At 42.2% G+C, this 23,111-nt stretch overlaps 1 protein-coding gene across 6 annotated transcripts in view; it reads right to left on the bottom strand.

Annotated features, from left to right (window-relative positions):
* TMEM245 (transmembrane protein 245) overlaps window positions 1-23,111 on the bottom strand; it is a 946,795-nt gene that overhangs the window by 455,839 nt on the left and 467,845 nt on the right. For all 6 annotated transcript variants that reach the window (XR_005778944.1, XM_040431820.1, XM_040431819.1 and 3 more), the window contains one exon: window positions 715-813. Coding sequence is in view for 5 of the 6 variants with exons in the window: in XM_040431820.1 (XP_040287754.1) it covers window positions 715-813 (99 nt within the window). In the remaining variant the exon portion in view is untranslated. The remainder of the gene's footprint in view (window positions 1-714; window positions 814-23,111) is intronic.

Below are 23,111 nucleotides of genomic sequence, written 5' to 3' on the forward strand. Positions count from 1 at the left end.
GAGAAACAGCAGTGGCGGGACCATGAGCATCGCAGGGAGCGTGGACCTGGGTAAGTATATTCAGCGTGGGAGGGCACGGCATATGGGAGTTTTTTTTGGGGGGGTATTCCGGTTACCATAAATATAACTTATGTTTAAGACTAATTCATTATCAATAATTACCGGTACCTAATATGATGTCAATTTCACATATTTACCGTTCAGTAGTTATAAAATTAGTTTTCTTCCTCTGCTACCCACTGTGTTTCCTCACAAATTACTATGGCATCGACCTGTAGTTTTGAGCCTTTGTTAGGTCAAGCATGTTCAGTGTGTAGAGTAGAGGGGGCGTGACCGGACTGGTAGATCAAGCAGCCAATCAATAAACATCAATACTCATGACCAAACAGAAACTTACAGCAGGAAAGCTAGGGATTGTGGGGATTGTAGTTTTGTGAGGGAAGATCAGGCGCCATGATACTCAGGCTCACACAGAAGCTAGACAAATGGATTGCAAGGTAAATTGAAGCTCTGGTTGTATGTATTGGTATGGGTTCTGGTTGGGTCGAAGCTTGCAGCCTTAATGCAGTTTTTCAATAATTAAGTTACTTTACCGAAAAACCCCTTTAACTATACAGAGTACATGGTACAACTGAGGTATAACACAAACAATTGTTGTACTGTAGAAACCTTAATGTTCATGCAAATCATACAGTGTATTAAGAATTTACTTACCTTAATGACCCAAGAGTGGTACAATCTGTCCCAAAGTTCTAGGACTTGCTTCTCAATGATAGCTGTGTTGTTTACCTTTTCCCCTAGCGCTTTGTGTAGCTGTGAGAAAATAGTCGTTATTGATTTTTATGTAAATAATAAACAATATCATGGTAATTCTTTAGACATTTGAGCTGAACGGGCAACCACAATTGATGGGTGTCTGCTGTTTTACAAAGCGACATCTCCCAGCAGTGTCTGTAATCGGGCAGGGCTTAATATGAAGATTGCCGTTTTACCACAGACTGCAATACCATTTGATTGCACTTTATGATAAAAGAAATCTAATGTTTGCATATTTAGGTTTGAGGGGTTAAAAATAAAGTTACACACAAACAATTTTTAATAATACAGTGGTCCCTTGGGATACAATATTAATTAGTTTCAGAATGACCACTGTAAGTTGAAGACAATGTATGGTAACTTGAGTCCATAATTCTATGAAAAATCAGTCATTGGTTCCAAAGCCACAAAATATCATCCGCTAACAAGAAACAGTGAGATTTTAAGAAAAATAAGCATAAAACCAAGAGAGATAAAGCAAGTCATTATGTACAATAGACAGGAATAGATGATGGAATCTGAAAATTACTTTCTATGGTGAGGGCAGGGGCTTCCTTAGGGTCTTGCATAGTACACACATGTACCAGAAAGAGAATGAATCTGCAGCTCACCTGGTGTCCAAAGGAGCAGCTCATCCTGGCACAGAAAGCGGGCAGTACAGAACATGTAGTACCACAGAGTTGCTACTAGACAACCAATAAAGATGTTTTACCATTGAAATGGCCATGTTGATTGGTTGGATCTGAGTCTAGTTTTAACTTACGATGGCCCAGAAAAGACCATTGTATATTGAAAATGTTGTATCCTGAGGCCATTATGTCTTGAAGGATGACTAGTATATAAAAAAAATATGTAAAATTTCCGCATTTTACAAATAAAAAGTAAAAAAAATATATTAATTGGTATTGCTGTTGTTAAAAATGGCTAAAGTATTACAATTTAAAAGTATTTATTGTACACAGTGAATGTCATAGTGTGAAAAAATTATCCCACACACAACTACATAGAAAATATAAAACATAAAAACTATAAAAATATTAAAAAACAAAAACTGTAAATTTAGCACCATGGTAACTGCATTGACCTGCAGAATAAAGGTAACATCATTTTTATTGCCCATTGAATGTTGTAAATATGACATTTGTAAAACAACGGCAAAATTGTGGGTTTCCCCATTAACCCCTTAAGGCCCGGACTAATTCTTATTTTTGCATTTTCATTTCTCTGCTTTTTAACTCTAAGTACACAATCAATTTTCACCTTAAGGAATAAGCCAATTTAGCAAATCTTACATGTCACTTTATGTGGCAGTAACTTTTTAATGCTTTTACTTATCCAAGCGATTCTGAGATTGTTTTCTCAGGACACATCGTACTTCATGTTAGGCCGAGTTCACACGAACGTGTGTGACCCGTGCCTCTGCTGCGGCCCGCAAATAGCGGGCCGCAATGCACGATCGCCGGCCGTAGGTCAGCCGCATCGGATCGCGGACCCATTCACTTTAATGGGTCCGCGAACCGGCCGTTCCGTTAAAAGATAGGACTTGTTCTATCTTTTAGCGGAACGGAAGTACGGGACGTAACCCCACGGAGGCACTCCGTAGTGCTTCCGAGGGGTCCCGTCCCGTGCGGCCGTTCCGCGATTCCGGATTTGCGGACCCATTGAAGTGAATGGGTCTGCATCCGTGATGCGGAATTCACACGGAACTGTGGCCGTGTATTGCGGCCCGCGATTTGCGGGCCGCAATACGGCCACAGATCACACACGTTCGTGTGAACTTAGCCTTAGTGTTGAATTTGAGTCAATTTGGAAAAATCTGCTATTTTCTCATTTTAAATGTCTCTGCCTTCAAGACGAACAGAGATGCCTCATAAAATAATTAACTAGCTCTTACCATATGTCTACTATATGTTGGCATCCTTTTGTAAATGTAATTTTATTGGTTTAGGACATTAGAAGGTTTAGAATTTTAGACTCAATTTAAAAAATATTAAAATTTCCAAAACCCACTTTTTTTTAACCCTTTAAGGACCCATGACGAAGCTGTACGTCATGGGTCAGATCCCTAAACATGGTGCCCCAGCTTGTGCAAGCAGTGGGCGCCTTAGACGCGGGGTCTCTGCTATTTTAAATAGCAGAGACCCGCGGTACATGTATGCTATTAGCCATAAGGCTGATCGGATACATCTTACCTTTCAGATGCCATGGTCAAATGTGACCACGGCATCTGCGCAGTTGCACGCTTCCAGTCCGGTAACAGCGTTCCCCGGCTGAGATCGGGGGACGTGTTACCTCAATCTAATTGACCGAAGCCTCAAGTTGGCTTCAGAGTCAATTAGATGTATATATCAATACAGGCCACTAGGTGGCAGCCTTGTAATGATATAGTGCAAATAAAGTCTTCAATGATGGCTATTTAGCCATCACTGAATACTATGGGCAATCATATGATTGCCAGTTATCGTCACCCAAGGTGATTTAAAAAAGCAAAAAAAAAAAAAGTAAAAAAAAGGTTTTACAAATATAATAAAAAATTCAAAACCTAAAAGTTCAAATCACCCCCCTTTCCTTAACCACCTCCCGTTCGCACGTTGACTATAAACGTCCGGGAGATGGTTCTCTATCTCTGAATGGACATTTCTGAATCGGGTTGCCTGCTGCCAGTGAAAGCAGGGCAACCCTTAGAGAAATCAGGTGTCCCTGCCTTCTAGATCGCTGTATACACAGCGCTCATCGAGTGCTGTGTATACAGTGCAGGAAGCACTATGCGATTCCTGTTCCGGCCTGGCGGTCATGTGACTGCCGGAGCCGGGAGAGTGCAGGAGCTGTTGGATCTTTCACAGACCTCAATCAGCCCTGCACTGAGGCTGTACAGCGTAGTATACCACTGTACAGCCTCTCTGGGGGGTGTATTCCCCCTGTAACTGGGGCTACTATGTCAGCCCCAGTTACAGGAGAAATCAATAGTGAAAAAAAAAAAAGGGTAGTTAAATGTCCCCCAGAGGTTTGTATGACCCTATGGGGGACGAAAAGTGTAAAAAAAAAAAAAAAAAAAAAAAAAAAAAAAAAAAAAGTTTCGTATATAAAAAAAATTCTAAAAATCCCCAAGTAGGTAAAGAATAAAAAAAAAATTTTTTTATAGAAAAAAAGAAATAAAATAGACATATTTGGTATTGCCGTGTCTGTGACGGGTCGGCTCTATAAATATATCACATGATCGACCCAGTCTGATAAACACTGTAAAAAAAAAAGCCATTGTTGTCACCTTACATCACAAAAAGTGCAACACCAAGTGATCAAAAAGGCGTATGTCCCACAAAATGGTACCAATAAAACTATCACCTCACTCCGCAAAAAATGAGCCCGTACATAAGAAAATCGCTCAAAAAATTAAAAAAACTATAGCTATTAGAACATGGACACATTGAAAAAAAATTTGTTTAAAAAAAGCTATTATTGTGTTAAAGTGAAATAAAAAAAAAAAGTATACATATTAGGTATTACTGCATCCGTAACAAAAAGTGCAAAAACAAGTGATCAAAAAGACATGTCCCACAAAATGGTACCAATAAAACCATTACCTCATCCCAAAAAAAAATAAGCCCCTACATAAGAAAATAATTGAAAAAATTATAACTCTCAGAATATGGACACATTAAAACAATTTTTTTTTGTTTCAAAAATGCTATTATTGTGTAAAACTTAAATAAATGAGAAAAAGTAGACCTATTAGGTATCGCCACGTCCGTAACGATCTGCTCTATAAAAATGTCACATGACCAAACCCCTCAGGTGAATGCTGTAAAAGTAAATAAATAAAAACTGTCTTAAAACAACCAATTTTTGGTAACCTTGCCCCATACAGTGTTATAATGAATGATCAAAAAATCATATGTACCCAAAAATAGTACCAATAAAACTGGCACCTTATCCCCTAGTTTACAAAATGGGGTCACTTGTTGGGAGTTTCTACTATAAGGGTGCATCAGGGGGGCTTCAAATGGGACATGGCATCTAAAAACCAGTTCAGCAAAATCTGCCTTCCAAAAACCATGTGGAGCTCGTTTTCTTCTGCGCCCTGCCGTGCACCCATACAGCACTTTATGACCACATGTGGGGTGGGTGTTTCTGTAAACCGCAGAATCAGAGTAATAAATATTGAGTTTTGTTTGGCTGTTAACCCTCGATGTGTTAAAGAAAAAAATGGATTAAAATGAAAAATCTGCCAAAAAAGTGAAATTTTTAAATTTCAAAGATCTTATTTGATCATTTATGGGGGTATCCACTATGTAAGCCCCACAAAATGACTTCAGACCTGAACTAGTCTTTAAAAAGTGGGTTTTGGCAATTTTCTTAAAATTTTTAAGAATTGCTTCTAAAATTCTAAGCCTTCTAACGTCCTAAAAAAATAAAATGACATTTCCAAAATGATGCCAACATTAAGTAGACATATGGGGAATGTTAAGTAATAAATATTTTATGAGGTATCACTTTCTGTTTTAAAAGCAGAGAAATAAAAGTTTAGAAAATTGCGAATTTTTAAAAATTTTGGGTAAATTTGGGATTTTTTCATAAATAAAGGTTAAATATATTAACTCAAATTTATGACTATCATGAAGTACAATGTGTCACGAGAAAACAATCTCTGAATGGCTTGGATAGGTAAAAGTGTTTCAAAGTTAATACCACATAAAGTGAGACATGTCAGATTTGCAAAATTAGGCCTGGTCAGGAAGGGGGCAAATGGCCCAGATGTGAAGTGCTTAAAATAAAAATACTTAACCAATAAAAAAAGTAAACATCATGGGCATCGTCGCGTGTGAAAATGCCCATACTATTAAAATATAACAATATTAATGGCATATGGAAAATGGCGTAGCAGGGAAAAAATAAAAACGGCTAATTTGCCATTTTTTGTCACTAAACTACCCAATATTTTTTTTATAAAAAGTGATCAAAAAGTCACACACACTTAAAATTGGTATCACTGATAAGAACAGATCGTCCCGCAAAAAATAAGCCCTCTCACAGCCCCGTACACATAGCTACAAAAAAGTTATAGGGGTCAGAATATGGTTATGGAAAAGTTATACAAGTGTGGTATCGTTGCAACTGTACTGACCTGGAGAATGAAGATAACAGGTCAATTTTACTGTATAGTGTACAATGTAAAAAAAATAAAAACCTTTATCAGAATTGTATTTTTTCCCAATTCTACCCCATTTGGAATTTTTTTACCGCTCCCTACTACATGGTATGCAACTGTAAATGGTGCCATTAGAAAGTACAACTTGTCCTGCAAAAATTAAAAAGTTAGGACTAATGGAAGGCGGGGAGTGAAAAACGAAAACGCAAAAATGGAAAATCCCAGGGTCCTTAACGGGTAAAGGACAAATTCAGTTATGAAATCAGTTTGTGGGGCTTACATAGTAGAAACCACCCATAAATGATCCTATTTTAGAAACCACACCCTTCAAGTAATTCAAAACAGATTTTTACAAAATTTGTTAACCCTTTATATATTTCACAAGATTTAAATGAAAATCTTTTTTTTTGCTGATTTTCCATTCTAATCCATTTTTTCTGTCAGCAAGAGTTAACAGCAAAACAAACCTCAATATTACCCCGATTCTGTGGTTTACAGAAACATTCCATATGTGGTCATGAACTGATGTATGGGCACATTGAAGAGATCAAAAGGGAAGAAGCGCCATATGGTTTTTGGAGGGCAGATTTTGCTGGAATGGTTTTTGGGTGCCATCTCATATTTAACTCCTTAACTGCCTCCAGACCGCCTAACGGAGGCGGCAGTCTCAGGCAGAGTCACGCATCTATGCGTCATCTCACGAGACACGAGATTTCCTGTAAACGCGCGCACACAGGCGCGCACGTTCACAGGAACTCAGGTAAGCGAGTGGATCTACAGCCTGCCAACGGCGATCGTTCGCTGGCAGGCTGTAGATGTGATTTTTTTAACCCCTAACAGGTATATTAGACGCTGTTTTGATAACAGCGTCTAATATACCTGCTACCTGGTCCTCTGGTGGTCCCTTTTGCTTGGATCGACCTCCAGAGGACACAGGCAGCTCTGTAATAAGTAGCACCAAACTACACTACACCCCTCCCTGTCACTTATTAACCCCTTATCACCCCATATAAACTCCCTGATCACCCCCCTGTCAGGCTCCATTCAGATGTCCGTATGTGTATTAAGGATCCATGGATCGGATCCGCAAAACAAATACGGACGTCTGAATGGAGCCTTACAGGGGGGTGATCAATGACAGGGGGGTGATCACCCCATATAGACTCCCTGATCACCCCCTGTCATTGATCACCCCCCTGTAAGGCTCCATTCAGACGTCCGTATGTGTTTTACGGATCCACGGATCGGATCCGCAAAACACATATGGACGTCTGAATAGAGCCTTACAGGGGGGTGATCACCCCATATAGACTCCCTGATCACCCCCCTGTCATTGATCACCCCCCTGTAAGGCTCCATTCAGACGTCCGTATGTGTTTTACGGAATCAACGGATCGGATCCGCAAAACACATACGGACGTCTGAATGGAGCCTTACAGGGGGGTGATCACCCCATATAGACTCCCTGATCACCCCCCTGTCATTGATCACCCCCTTGTAAGGCTGGCTCCATTCAGAGGTCCGTATGTGTTTTGCGGATCCACGGATCGGATCCGCAAAACACATACGGACGTCTGAATGGAGCCTTACAGGGGGGTGATCAATGACAGGGGGGTGATCACCCCATATAGACTCCCTGATCACCCCCCTGTCATTGATCACCCCCCTGTAAGGCTCCATTCAGACATTTTTTTGGCACAAGTTAGTGGAAATAGATTTTTTTTTTCTTACAAAGTCTCATATTCCACTAACTTGTGACAAAAAATAAAATCTCACATGAACTCACGGAATCCAAATGCGTAAAATTTTTTAGACAATTATATTCCAGACTTCTTCTCACGCTTTAGGGCCCCTAAAATGCCAGGGCACTAAAAATACCCCACATGTGACCCCATTTCAGAAAGAAGACACCCCAAAGTATTCGCTGAGGGGCATATTGAGTCCATGAAAGATTGAACTTTTTGTCCCAAGTTAGCGAAAAGGGAGACTTTGTGAGAAAAAAAAAAACTATTTCCGCTAACTTGTGCCAAAAAAAAAAATCTTCTATGAACTCGCCATGCCCCTCATTGAATACCTTGGGGTGTCTTCTTTCCAAAATGGGGTCACATGTGGGGTATTTATACTGCCCTGGCATTTTAGGCGCCCTAAAGCGTGAGAAGAAGTCTGGGATCCAAATGTCTAAAAATGCCCTCCTAAAAGGAATTTGGGCCCCTTTGCGCATCTAGGCTGCAAAAAAGTGTCACACATGTGGTATCGCCGTACTCAGGAGAAGTTAGGCAATGTGTTTTGGGGTGTCATTTTACATATACCCATGCTGGGTGAGATAAATATCTCGGTCAAATGCCAACTTTGTATAAAAAATTGGAAAAGTCTTTTGCCGAGATATTTCTCTCACCCAGCATGGGTATATGTAAAAAGACACCCCAAAACACATTGCCCTACTTCTTCTGAGTACAGCGATACCAGATGTGTGACACTTTTTTGCAGCCTAGGTGGGCAAATGGGCCCACATTCCAAAGAGCATTTTTCGGATTTCACAGGGCATTTTTTACACAATTTGATTTCAAACTACTTCTCACACATTAGTGCCCCCAATGTGTTTTGGGGTGTCTTTTTACATATACCCATGCTGGGTGAGAGAAATATCTCGGCAAAAGACAAATTTTCCAATTTTTTTATACAAAGTTGGCATTTGACCGAGATATTTATCTCACCCAGCATGGGTATATGTAAAATGACACCCCAAAACACATTGCCCAACTTCTCCTGAGTACGGCGATACCAGCTGTGTGACACTTTTTTGCAGCCTAGGTGGGCAAAGGGGCCCACATTCCAAAGAGCACCTTTAGGATTTCACAGGGCATTTTTTACACATTTTGATTTCAAACTACTTCCCAAATATTAGGGCCCCTAAAATGCCAGGGCAGTATAACTACCCCACAAGTGACCCCATTTTGGAAAGAAGACACCCCAAGGTATTTCGTGATGGGCATAGTGACTTCATGGAAGTTTTTATTTTTTGTCACAAGTTAGTGAAATATGAGACTTTGTAAGGAAAAAAAATAAAATAATAATCATCATTTTCCGCTAACTTGTGACAAAAAATAAAAAGTTCTATGAATTCACTTTGCCCATCAGCGAATACCTTAGGGTGTCTACTTTCCGAAATGGGGTTATTTGTGGGGATTTTCTACTGTCTGGGCATTGTAGAACCTCAGGAAACATGACAGGTGCTCAGAAAGTCAGAGCTGCTTCAAAAAGCGGAAATTCACATTTTTGTACCATAGTTTGTAAACGCTATAACTTTTACCCAAACATTTTTTTTTATCAAAGACATGTAGAACAATAAATTTAGAGAAAAATTTATATATAGATGCCGTTTTTTTTGAAAAATTTTACAACTGAAAGTGAAAAAATGTAATTTTTTTGCAAAAATTTCGGTAAATTTTGATTAATAACAAAAAAAGGAAAAATGTCAGCAGCAATAAAATACCACCAAATGAAAGCTCTATTAGTGAGAAGAAAAGGAGGTAAAATTCATTTGGGTGGTAAGTTATATGACCGAGCAATAAACGGTGAAAGTAGTGTAGTGCAGAATTGTAAAAAGTGGCCTGGTCATTAAGGGTGTTTAACCGCCTCCGGACCGCCTAACGCAGGATCGCGTTCCGGAGGCGGCAGCCACGCGCAGAGTCACGCATATACGCGTCATCTCGCGAGACGCGAGATCTCGCTCAAAGCCGGCCCGCTTGTCAGCCAATGATCGTCGCTGGCAAGCTGATGATTTTTAAAAAATCAAATTAAAAGCCAGATAACACATTATATTTGTAAATATGATGTGTTAAATGGCTTGTCTGCTCCTCTGCTGGTCCTTTTCGTCTGTTGGTTCCAGCAGAGGAGCAGACATCACAGTGAGTAGCACCAAACACTACACCTTAGCCCCAGATCACCCCCATCACCCGAATTAACCCCTTGATCACCCCTGTCAATCACCTAGTGAAAGGAAAAAAGTGATCAGTGTAAACTGTCACTTTTTTTTCCACTGGTATTGACTGATAGGTTTTAGGATAGTTTAGGCCCCTTGGTTAGGTAGTTTAGCGTCAGTTAGCGCCCAGTCCACCGCACGGCAGTCACTGATTCGCTGATTAGCGTATCGCTAATCAGCATTTGTACTTTTATAGTATCTGTAAGTGATCAAAACTGATCACAGTCAGATCTATAATTGTATTAGTGTCACCTTAGCTCGCCCTCCACCCAAAACGCAGTGTTTGCCCGATCAGGCCTGATCGGTCGCCCACACGTGCGTTCACCCACGCCCGCCCCGCCGCAGTGACAAAAAATATAATATTTTTTGATCACTGCACAATCACTTTCCAAGCGCTGCGGCGATAAAAAAATATCAAAACTGATTTTTTTTTATCAATCGCAGCGGCCTCCGGTACTTCGCTAGCCTCCCCTTTGTAAGACAGGCTTGCTTTTTTTCTTGGGTAGTCTCAGGGAATACCCCTAAATTTAGTAGTCCAAATGTCAAACAGGGGGTATTCTTCTGAAGAGGCCTACAGGATTCTGACCCAGTCGGATGAGGAATGGGAACCCTCATCTGACGAATCTAGCGGGTCAGAATATGAACCTGTAGAGAGCAGTGGCAGTCTGACCCAAAGCTCGGACGAGGAGGTTGAGGTCCCTGATAGCACCAGGCGTACCCGGCCCCATGTCGCTAGACCACAGGTTGTGCAGGATCCGTTTCAAGGGCAGCAGAGTGGGGCTGGCGCTGTCGGATCACGTGGTGAGGCATACACCAGCAGTGCAGCCCTCCCAGGACCTAGTACCAGCACTGCCGTACAAAATAGTGAAGTGGCGAGCACCAGAAGGGCAGTTGAAGCTGGTACGGTGGCACGTGCAATAGTTACCCCGTCGCAGCCACCGCAAAGACAGGCCCGTAGAGCCCCTAGAGTCCCTGAGGTGCTGGCAAACCCTGATTGGCAGTCACCAACTTCAGCCGCACCTGTAGTTCCCCCTTTTACCGCCCAGTCTGGAGTTCAGGTTGAGACAGCTCAGATCGGTTCGGCCCTGGGATTTTTTGAGCTGTTCTTGACTGCGGAGATCTTGGACTTAGTCGTGGCAGAAACAAATCGGTATGCCACACAATTTATATCCGCCAACCCGGGAAGCTATTATGCCCAGCCTTTCCGGTGGAAACCAGTCCAAGTTTCTGAAATTCAAATTTTTCTGGGCCTTCTCCTGAACATGGGTCTAACCAAAAAGCATGAATTGCGGTCATATTGGTCCACGAACCCGATTCATCACATGCCCATGTTCTCTGCTGCTATGTCCAGGGCACGTTTTGAGACCATCCTGCGTTTCCTGCACTTTAGCGACAACAGCACCTCCCGTCCCAGATGCCACCTAGCTTTTGACCGGCTCCACAAAATTCGGCCCCTCATAGACCACTTCAACCAGAAGTTTGCAGATTTGTATACCTCCGAGCAAAACATCTGCGTAGACGAGTCCCTAATACATTTTACCGGGCGCCTTGGCTTCAAACAATACATCCCAAGCAAGCGCGCCCGGTATGGGGTCAAATTGTATAAGCTCTGTGAAAGGGCCACAGGCTATACCCACAAATTTCGGATCTATGAGGGAAAAGATCAGACCCTGGAGCCGGTCGGTTGCCCTGACTACCTGGGGAGCAGTGGGAAGACAGTCTGGGACTTGGTGTCACCCTTATTTGGCAAGGGGTACCATCTTTATGTGGACAATTTTTACACAAGTGTGCCCCTCTTCAGGCATTTGTTCCTAGAACAGATTGGCTGCTGTGGCACCGTGCGACCTAGTCGCCGGGGCTTCCCCCAACGGCTCGTTACCACCCGTCTTGCAAGGGGGGAGAGGGCTGCCTTGTGTAACGAAGAACTGCTCACGGTGAAATGGAGAGACAAGCGTGACGTTTACATGCTCTCCTCCATTCACGCAGACACGACAATACAAATTGAAAGGGCAACCCGTGTCATTGAAAAGCCCCTCTCAGTCCACGGCTATAATGCGCTCATGGGAGGGGTGGACTTCAATGACCAGATGTTGGCTTCCTATTTAGTTTCCCGACGCACCAGACGCTGGTATAAGAAGGTGTCTGTATATTTGATTCAATTGGCGATGTACAATAGTTTTGTTCTCTACAGTAAGGCTGGGAGAACGGGATCCTTCATCAAATTTCAGGAAGAGATCATCGCAAACCTCCTGTATCCAGGAGGTTCCGTGGCCCCAACCACCAGTGTAGTTAGCCGTCTACACGAGCGACATTTCCCCAGTGTCGTTCCTGGTACCTCAACCCAAACGTCACCCCGAAAAAGATGTTGTGTCTGTAGCAGGAGTGGAATAAGGCGTGACACCCGCTATTTCTGTCCTGACCACCCTGCCCTATGCTTTGGAGAGTGTTTCCGGAAGTACCACACACAGGTACACTTAGCATAGGGATTGCAACTCACAGGACAGGCACACAGGGCTATTAGAGCCCTTTTACTCACAGCTGCTGCAAACCTCTCCTTTCACCTGGGATAAAGTGCATAATGTACTTTGCCACATCTTTGGGCGATTTGCGCTTTGCACATTGTCCCATGGGGAAGGAGAGGTTTGTCCTATAAAGGTAAAAAAAAAAAAAAAAAAAAAAAAAAAAACGGTAAGCAAAAACGTTAGTTCAAAAGTTTATATGTTCTGTTCAAAAGTTATTATAAAGTTAATAAATTTATTGCGTTGCAGCCTGTTTTTTTTTTTTTTTTACCTTCCAGGTGGACCAACCGATCGACTAGCTGCAGCACTGATGTGCATTCTGACAGAAGCATTGCGCTGTTGTCAGATTACACAAAAGTCAGTGTATGCAGCGCTGCAAGACGAGATTTCTCCTCTGCAGTAAAAGATACGTTTGCCGAGGCATATGAGCTGAGGAGGCGGCAGTGTTCATATACTTTGGCAAACACTTTGTATATAAAAAAAATAAAAAATCCCGGCAATGATTTATTCGTCCACATCGATTGATGTGAATGGAGAAATCGGGTTTGCCAGGGCATACGAGCTAAGTGGGTATGGATGTTGGGCGGAGCTCCTATGTCCTGGCAGACGCCTTTCCCCTCCTTTTTTTTTTTTGGCAGAGATTTTTCCATCCACATTGATCGATGCGAATGAAGAAATCTGTGCCGTTCATTTTTTCTTTCAGCCCAGAGGCTGAACGGAAAAAAAATCTCATTACCCGTATGCTCAATATAAGGAGAATAGCAGAAACTCCTAATGCTGGCCATACATGTAATGATTGCGGAGACCCTCAAATGCCAGGGCAGTACAAACACCCCACAAATGACCCCATTTTGGAAAAAAGACACCCCAAGGTATTCCGTGAGGGGCATATTGAGTCCATGAAAGATTGAAATTTTTGTCTCAAGTTAGCGGAAAGGGAGACTTTGTGAGAAAAAAACAAAAAAAATCTATTTCCGCTAACTTGTGGCAAATTTATTTTTTTTCTATGAACTCGCCATGCCCCTCATTGAATACCTTGGGGTGTCTTCTTTCCAAAATGGGGTCACATGTGGGGTATTTATACTGCCCTGGCATTTTAGGGGCCCTAAAGAGTGAGAAGTAGTCTAGGATCCAAATGTCTAAAAATGCCCCCCTAAAAGGAATGTGGGCCCCTTTGCGCATCTAGGCTGCAAAAAAGTGTCACAAATGTGGTATCACCGTACTCAGAAGTTGGGGAATGTGTTTTGGGGTGTCATTTTACATATACCCATGCTGGGTGAGATAAATATCTTGGTCAAATGCCAACTTTGTATAAATAAATTGGAAAAGTTGTCTTTTGCCAAGATATTTCTCTCACCCAGCATGGGTATATGTAAAAAGACACCCCAAAACACATTGCCCAACTTCTCCTGAGTACGGAGATACCACATGTGTGACACTTTTTTGCAGCCTAGGTGGGCAAAGGGGCCCACATTTCAAAGAGCACCTTTCGGATTTCACCGGCCATTTTTTACAGATTTTGATTTCAAACTACTTACCACACATTAAGGCCCCTAGAATGCCAGGGCAGTATAACTACCCCACAAGTGACCCCATTTTGGAAAGAAGACACCCCAAGGAATTCGCTGATGGGCATAGTGAGTTCATGGAAGTTTTTATTTTTTGTCACAAGTTTGTGGAATATGAGACTTTGTAAGAAAAAAAAAATATAAAATCATAATTTTCCGCTAACTTGTGACAAAAAATAAAAAATTCTAGGAACTCGCATGCCCCTCACGGAATACCTTGGGGTGTCTTCTTTCCAAAATGGGGTCACTTGTGGGGTAGTTATACTGCCCTGGCATTCTAGGGGCCTTAATGTGTGGTAAGTAGTTTGAAATCAAAATCTGTAAAAAATGGCCGGTGAAATCCGAAAGGTGCTCTTTGGAATGTGGGCCCCTTTGCCCACCTAGGCTGCAAAAAAGTGTCACACATGTGGTATCTCCGTACTCAGGAGAAGTTGGGCATTTTACATATACCCATGCTGGGTGTCATTTTACATATACCCATGCTGGGTGAGATAAATATCTTGGTCAAATGCCAACTTTGTATAAAAAAAATGGGAAAAGTTGTCTTTTGCCAAGATATTTCTCTCACCCAGCATGGGTATATGTAAAATGACACCCCAAAACACATTGCCCAACCTCTCCTGAGTACGGAGATACCACATGTGTGACACTTTTTTGCAGCCTAGGTGGGCAAAGGGGCCCACATTCCAAAGAGGACCTTTTGGATTTCACCGGCCATTTTTTACAGATTTTGATTTCAAACTACTTACCACAAATTAGGGCCCCTAGAATGCCAGGGCAGTATAACTACCCCACAAGTGACCCCATTTTGGAAAGAAGACACCCCAAGGTATTCGCTGATGGGCATAGTGAGTTCATAAAAGTTTTTATTTTTTGTCACAAGTTAGTGGAATATGAGACTTTGTAAGAAAAGAAAAATAAAAAATCATCATTTTCCGCTAACTTGTGACAAAAAATAAAAAGTTCTATGAACTCACTATGCCCATCAGCGAATACCTTAGGGTGTCTATTTTCCGAAATGGGGTCATTTGTGGGGTGTTTGTACTGTCTGGCCATTGTAGAACCTCAGGAAACATGACAGGTGCTCAGAAAGTCAGAGCTGCTTCAAAAAGCGGAAATTCACATTTTTGTACCATAGTTTGTAAACGCTATAACTTTTACCCAAACCATTTTTTTTTTATATATGGATGTCGTTTTTTTTGCAAAATTTTACAACTGAAAGTGAAAAATGTCATTTTTTTGCAAAAAAATCGTTAAATTTCGATTAATAACAAAAAAAAGTAAAAATGTCAGCAGCAATGAAATACCACCAAATGAAAGCTCTATTAGTGAGAAGAAAAGGAGGTAAAATTCATTTGGGTGGTAAGTTGCATGACCGAGCAATAAACGGTGAAAGTAGGGTAGGTCAGAAGTGTAAAAAGTGGCCCGGTCATTAAGGGTGTTTAAGGTAGGGGGGCTGAAGTGGTTAAGCTAGGGGAGCTGAGGTGGTTAAGGAACCTGCCATTTTTCACCTTAAAGACCAGGCCATTTTTAGCAAATCTGACATGTGTCACTTTATGTGGTAATAACTTTAAAACGCTTTTACTTATCCAGGCAATTCTGAGATTGTTTTTTAATCACATATTGTACTTCAAAACAGTGGGAAAATGGAGTAAAATGTTTTAATTTATAAAAACATACCAAATAAAAATAAAAATTGAAATATTTCCAAATTTCAATTTCCCTACTTGTATAATAGATAGTAATAGCTTCAAAAATAATAATTACTTTACATTCCCCATATGTCTACTTCATATTTGAATCATTTTGAAAATAACATTTTATTTTTTGTGGAAGTTAGAATGCTTAGAAGTTTAGAAGCAAATCTTAAAATTTTTAAGAACATTTCCAAACCCCAATTTTTTCATGACCAGTTCAGTTATGAAGTCACTTTCTGGGTCATTCGGCACAACTGCGTACATTCTTATATGTGACTGATTAAAACCTATTCTTTCTGCTTACTGCACGTACACATACCATATAAGGATGTTCCGGTAGTATGTGTATGAGCACCAATGTTTATCTTTTATGATTGGTTTAACGCTGTTGTTATGCAAACTACTGCCTATATAAAGCCAAGCGATAGCATAATAAAGTTAGAGTATTTCTCAGTGATACCTGTGTGTGTCATGTTATTGCTAGTTGAGAAATATCTCTCCTCATGTCAGTGACATCAAACCAAGGTGGTCGTAGAGGTCCAGAAAGGTCCAAATCCTTTCAGTTTGGGGGCTCTGTCCGGGATAGAGAAGGCCATCCTTGTGTCCGGTAAGAGAGACATCCTTTTTGTCCACTGCCCGGTCCGAGGGCACTGGCCACATCTCTACCCGTGAGTTTTTTTTTTATATATCATGTATCCGGGATACATTGCTGAGCCTTAAAAATAGACTCAGGGAGTTTATAATAAGTACTTGGAGTACTTTCATGAATGAGGCCGGCACTTGGAGTGCCACGCACGGCATAGAATCTCAGTGAGATCTATCCATATGTTGTTTTGTGTCAGGGACTCACCATAGGATCTCAGGGAGATCTATTTACTTTATCTAACTGTCGACAGAGATTTTTTAGTACCAGGGGTACATGTAAGAGAACAGTCTCGGGGAGACCTGACTTACCTTGGTTTGACGCATACCTATATTTAGAGTATAAGATACATAGAGTGTTAAGATTCATCTGTTTGTGTGAGAGCTATTGTTCTGGTGGTAAGTGTAATAACATATCTCACTGTAATATTATCACTCTGTCATTTGGTGAATTTTCTTACTGTGGGTGGAGGAAAATCTAAGTGCGAGTTTCCCTCTACCAACATAGGGACTGCAGACTGCAAATAGTGACAGCCTAGTTCTCCTTCCCAATCTCATGTTGATTGTAAAGCAGAGTGTTTCCTCATGGACCTCAGACAAAATACAAGACTTTGAGAAACACTTCTATGAGAAGGAGGCAGCGGGATGCTTTGAGATCAGGAAGATACAGACCCCCACACATAGTTACAAAAGTTCAGGAGCCAACAGCGAGAGCAAACAGACAGCCGAGACATTTCTCAGTTGCTTTTATCCATCCCTGCACAGATGCTGTCTGTTTCAGCGTGATAGATCTGAAGAATGCTTTCTTCTCTATCACGGTTGACAAGCAGACCAGACTCCTTTTTTGCTTTTTCCTTTGAGGGTCGTCAACTCACCTGGTGCAGGATGCCCCAGGGATATGCTGATTCACCTGTAGTGTACAGCATTGTTCTCCAAGACAGTTTAAAACCATGGCAACCCCCCCGCAGGGTTCTGTACTCTTGCAATACGTGGATGATTTGTTATTGTGCAGTGTGTCAGAGGAGGCCAATTTAACAGATGGTTTATCTTTGTTGAAATGGTTGTCTGAATGTGGACACAAGGTTTGGGCCTCCCTGACTACAAACTCACATTCCACGTATATGCTCGACAAAATTGTAAAACCATGGCAGGTGTGCTGACAATGTCACGGAGGCAAGTTATGTCTTTGTGCCTTTTTCTCAAAGGTGGTTCCGGCATCCGTCGAAGGAATGCCGGCATGTCTGAGATCTCTTGCAGCCTGTGCTATGATGGTTGAGTTTGCAACGCCACTCACAATGGGACATGAGACTATCCTGTACACCACACAATGTAGTAGGCCTTCTCAAAGGCATACACACACAGTACATGTCCGCACAAAGACTATCTGGATATGAGTTTCTACTCCTCAGCAATCCCTCCCTCCAAATCAAATACGCAACACACACCTCAGGTCCAGCACCTATCTTGAATGCCCTATTAGGACTTAAAGGACCTGAGGATCACTTGATAGAGGCACATGATTGTATACACGCCATACAACATGAGACATCACCCCACTCTGATTTACAATCTGTACCAGTAGAAGGGGCTCCTGATGTTTTTGTTGATAGATCCTGCAGCAGACCAAATGACAACACTTATCATGCAGGATATTCTATTGTTATGCTACCCGATGTTGTCCTGGAAGCCAGACCCATCACATACCAATCTGCACAAGCAGCAGAATTCATTGCACTCACGAGAGCATGCATACTACAATGAAGGCAAGCCAGTCACCATTTACACTGACAGCAGGTATGCACATGGAGTGGTCTGGGACCACGGGGTCATTTGGCAAAGGAGAGGATTCATTGCAGCTGATGGTAAGCACATCTCACATTCACAAATTGTCATACAACATTTAGTAGCCATAAGATTTCCCTCACAGATTGCAATTGTCCACTGCAGGGCGCATACTGGTGGTAAAGATCATGTGTCCCAAGGCAATGCCCTGGTAGACGCGGAGGCCAAGAAGGCTGCACTGATGGCCCCGGCCACATTGCAAATGGTGAATTTAGTACCTCCTTCACTTGAGTTAACTCAGATGCTTGTGGATCTCCAGTCCTCAGCTACTGATGATGAAATGGCCGATTGGCATTATCCAATCTTGCAGAAGAATCCTAGAGGGGAAACCATGCATACCACAGCACAGCTCCCCTCTGTTCATTGCACATTTTTCATGGAGTAGGACACAACAGCATTCAAACAACACACATGCTGCTAGCACAATTTCTATATTACAGGCATTAAACAGTTAGTATCAGATTATGTGGGAAGGTGTATCACATGTTTGAGGAGCAACCCAAACACCAATGTAACCAGATTGATTAAAACCCTAAGTGAAATTGAGGAAAAAGTTGCTCGTAAGTCTCCTTGTCTTCCACAGGAACCAACTCACCCACTCCAAGTGGGAGATATTGTGCTGATAAAGAAATTAAAGAAAGGAAAATTTGCAGGAGACTTCACCTACGGACCACCGACTACAACTACTCGGACCACCGAGTAAAACTGGTAAAGGAGGCACCCCAAAGGAGGTAATAACGGGGACAGACAGCCCTGACCTCGAAAAAGGACAAAGTGAGGTACTAACGGGAGCAGACAGCTCTGACCTCCACCAGGATGCACTCCCTCAATTCTGGAAGATGGCACAGACGGTCCACTTGGACTGTGGGATTACTGACGATCCTAATGACTCTGCCGGAGGATAACAAAGCTGAAGTTGCTATAACTCAGAAAGGTGGAATCACTACCTTCTGGTACAATTCCTCCAGTACTCATGTTGCAATTTACTCCTGTTTATGCAGCATAATGAAGTGCAGTCCTTCCACGAGATGCGGCAACCACTATAAGAATGGACAGGCTTATATCTGTATTACTGACCCTTATTGGGGTAATAGATGCGCATACAGGAGAAGACTGGGGGTATAAACCCCAGAATGCCCTTAATCGAAAGGATAAGAATGGTAAATCCTTGATTAGTAGAATGACAATTATCAACGGAGGGGACTGTCACATAGATGCTAGCCTATATCCTACAGGGTGGGCATGCCCTAAGATGGTGTCCGAGATGAAAATAATTATAAACATAGAAAACCCCAACAAAGGAGATGAAGGAGATTACGTGCTGGGATGGAACTTTCACAACATGGGGGGGGAAGACAGAGATTTCAATGGTCACCAAACACTTTGAAATAAGAGATATGTGTCAATCCTCAGAATGGACATACCCTCAGAAACAAACCCATATACATTCCCTAGGAAACATACTGGCTATTTCTGACCCTACCTATGAGGATACCCTGGCCGCAGAAACTGGGTTCTCTGATGCCAACCTATGGTTAGAATGGATGAAGTACAGTGCAGCTTCAGTAAATAAAAGTAATTGTTATATATGTGGGACCGCCAAGCCTCACCTAGGTACTGTGCCCTTAATATTGCCCTCTAGTGTTGAGGAATGTTTTTTGCAATTATTGACAAATTCATCTAGTAACCAGTCTGCATGTGAAGAATGGAAGCAAAAATACCCACTCCTCATAAAAACTCCCTGCCCTGGTGCAGGTATACATATCTATCCTGGTAGCTATACCTGCCACAGAGGGGTAGATCAAGGAAGATCCCTGGGTAATTTCACTGAAGGATACTGTGCAACTTACAGTGGAACAGATACCTCCCTCACACAGAATCAAGTATACTCGATTGGAGATGTATATTGGATCTGTGGGGATGAAAAATAAGATATAGACTAGAGGGTTCCTGGAAAGGTGAATGTGCTCTTGCTAAAGCCATAATGAATATACACATATTTAGTGAACAACAGACCCCTAGTGTAGGAAGAGTGACAAGGACCAAAAGATCACTCCCCATGGGTAGTTTTGATCCTCATGTGTATATAGACGCAATAGGCGTCCCTGATGAATTCAAGGCCAGAGGTCAGGTGGCAGCAGGATTTAAATCCATAATTCAACACATAACAATCAACAAAAATGTAGACTGGATCAACTATATTTACTATAATCAACAAAGGTTTGTAAACTACACCAGGGATGCGTTACAGGGTGTAGCAGAACAGTTACAGGCAGATTCCATTATGACATTTCAAAACCGCATGGTACTCGATATGATACTTGCAGAAAGAGGTGGTGTCTGTAAGGTGTTGACGGACCCCTCATCCTGCTGCACGTTCATACCCAACAACACCCTCCCTAATGGTAAGGTCACACTGGCAATAAAGAAACTCAAGGATTTATGAATCGAGCTCAAAAGAAACTCAGGTATCAATAACCCTTGGGATCAGTATTTTGGCTGGTTCACTAACTGTAAAGAGGCACTTGTACAGTTGGGAATCATTATCCTGATAATTATTATAGTAATAGCAATAGTTGCAACATGTATCATACCATGTGTACGGAAACTGATAATGAAAGGAGTATCAAATATGTCATTTTATGAGACTCTGCTGCCTAATCCTGAAGACAACTCACATGAAGGATATAGAAAATATCTGGCGGTATACAGGGAAAAGGGCATGGGTAAGAACCATATTATCTAAGACATTTGGTTCTAATAGGAAATTGAAGAGATATGTGACTCCATCTTGTTACTTCTAAATATGTAAAGAATTGTTATAACATCTCACCCACGCACTTTTCAAGTTCCCCCTCTGTGAGTTAGGTTCGCTTATCTGTCCCAGGACAGATTCTGGGAATCTCCCAGAACTAGTACAAACGTTCTTGCCTTATTCAGGGTCATTCGGCACAACTGCGTACATTCTTATATGTGACTGATTAAAACCTATTCTTTCTGCTTACTGCAGGGCTCGACAAATCCCAGGCGCCAGGTCGCCATGGCGACCAGGAATTTAGTCCTGGCGCTTGGGTATTTGTCAGCCCATTTTCAAAGGTGCCCGGGCGATGGGTGCGGAGCTGCCGTTCTGTCCGGAGGCAGCACTGTTTGAAACAGCTCCTCAGTCTGAGTCAGTGAGTCACAGCACACACAGAGTGAGACGCTGGCAGCAGGGAGGGGAGGGATTCGGGAGGAGTGTAATCTGATCCTAGAGTGGAAGCTGCTTCTGCCAGCCCCTCCCCTCCCCGCCCAACAACCAATCAGAGCTGAGGCAATGCAAGCACTAGCAGCTCTGGGTCACTGACACAAGTACAGGAGGGAGGCTAGAAAGAATCGAATGAGTCTCAGGTTAAAAGAATCTAAAGATCCGACTTAGTTAGAGACTCATTCGATTCTTTGAGTTAAAAGAACCATGAGTCAGACTCTAGAACAGTTTACACTGAGGCTGATGCTTTTGTTGCAGCAGTGATAAGATTAAGGGACAGGAGCAGAGAGATAAAAGTGACAGGACACAGTTTAGATTACAGTTTGAATTAACCCTTTAGGATCAAATTGGCTTCTCAAGGAGACATATATGTTAAAGGCATCCCTTCTTCTGTCTCATTCAGTAGCTATATAACTAAGGGTACTTTCACACTTGCGGCAGGACGGATCCGGCAGGCTGTTCACCCTGTCGGATACGTCCTTCCGCTGTTTCGCCGGACCACCGCTCCGTCCCCATTGACTATAATAGGGGCAGAGCTCTGGCGCAGCACGGCAGTGCATGGTGAAAGGCCGCCGGGCTAAAAGTACTGCATGTCCAACTTTTTAGTCCGGCGGCCTCTCACCGCGAACTGCCGTGCTGCGCCGGAGCTCCACCCACGTCCCCATTATAGTCAATAGGGTCCGGGGACGGAGCGGCGGTATATGTAACATGGTATACAGCATTATTGGGGGGCTCTATGGAAAAGTGGGGGGGGAGCACTATGGGGGCACCTACTGGGGGCTTTATGACGCGGCTCCGCCTGGCTCATAACTTTTTTAGCTGGCTCCTAGATTCCAAGGAAATTTGTCAAGCCCTGGCTTACTGCACGTACACATACCATATAAGGATGTTCCGGTAGTATGTGTATTAGCACCAATGTTTATCTTTTATGAGTGGTTTAACGCTGTTGTTATGCAAACTTTTCTACTGCCTATATAAGGCCAAGCGATAGCATAATAAAGTTAGAGTATTTCTTAGTGATACCTGTGTGTGTCATGTTATCGCTAGCTGAGAAATATCTCTCCTGACATCAGTGACATCAAACCAAGGTGGTCGTAGAGGTCCAGAAAGGTCCAAATCCTTTCAGAAAACACAGATAAATCACCCCATTTTAGAAACTACATCAAGTTATTCAAAACTGATTTTATAAACTTTGTTAACCCTTTAGGTGCCCCATGAGAATTAAATGAATATGGGAATGAAATTTCAAAATGTCACTTTTTTTTTTTAGCAGATTGTACATTTTAATCAATTTTTTTCTTCAACACAATAAGGGTTAACAGGCAAACAAAACTCAAAATCTATTACCCTGAATCTGGAGTTTACAGAAACACCCAATGTGTGCTCAAAAACCGAAGTATGGGCGCACAGCAGGCTTCAGAGTGGAAGGGACACCATGTGGCTTTTGGAGAGCGGATTTAGCTGGAATAGTAATTGGGAGCTATTACGCATATGAAGACACCCTGAGGTGGCCCTACAATGCAAACCCCCAAAAAGTGACCCCATTCTGGAAACTACACCCCTCAAGGAATATTTCAAGGTGTGTAGTGACCCATCGGGCGTTTCACAGAATTAGGAAAAGCTTGGCTGTGAAAATGAAAAAATTTACATTTTTG

Source organism: Bufo bufo, chromosome 5 (genome assembly GCF_905171765.1).
Source record: "Bufo bufo chromosome 5, aBufBuf1.1, whole genome shotgun sequence".
Lineage (NCBI taxonomy): Eukaryota > Metazoa > Chordata > Amphibia > Anura > Bufonidae > Bufo > Bufo bufo.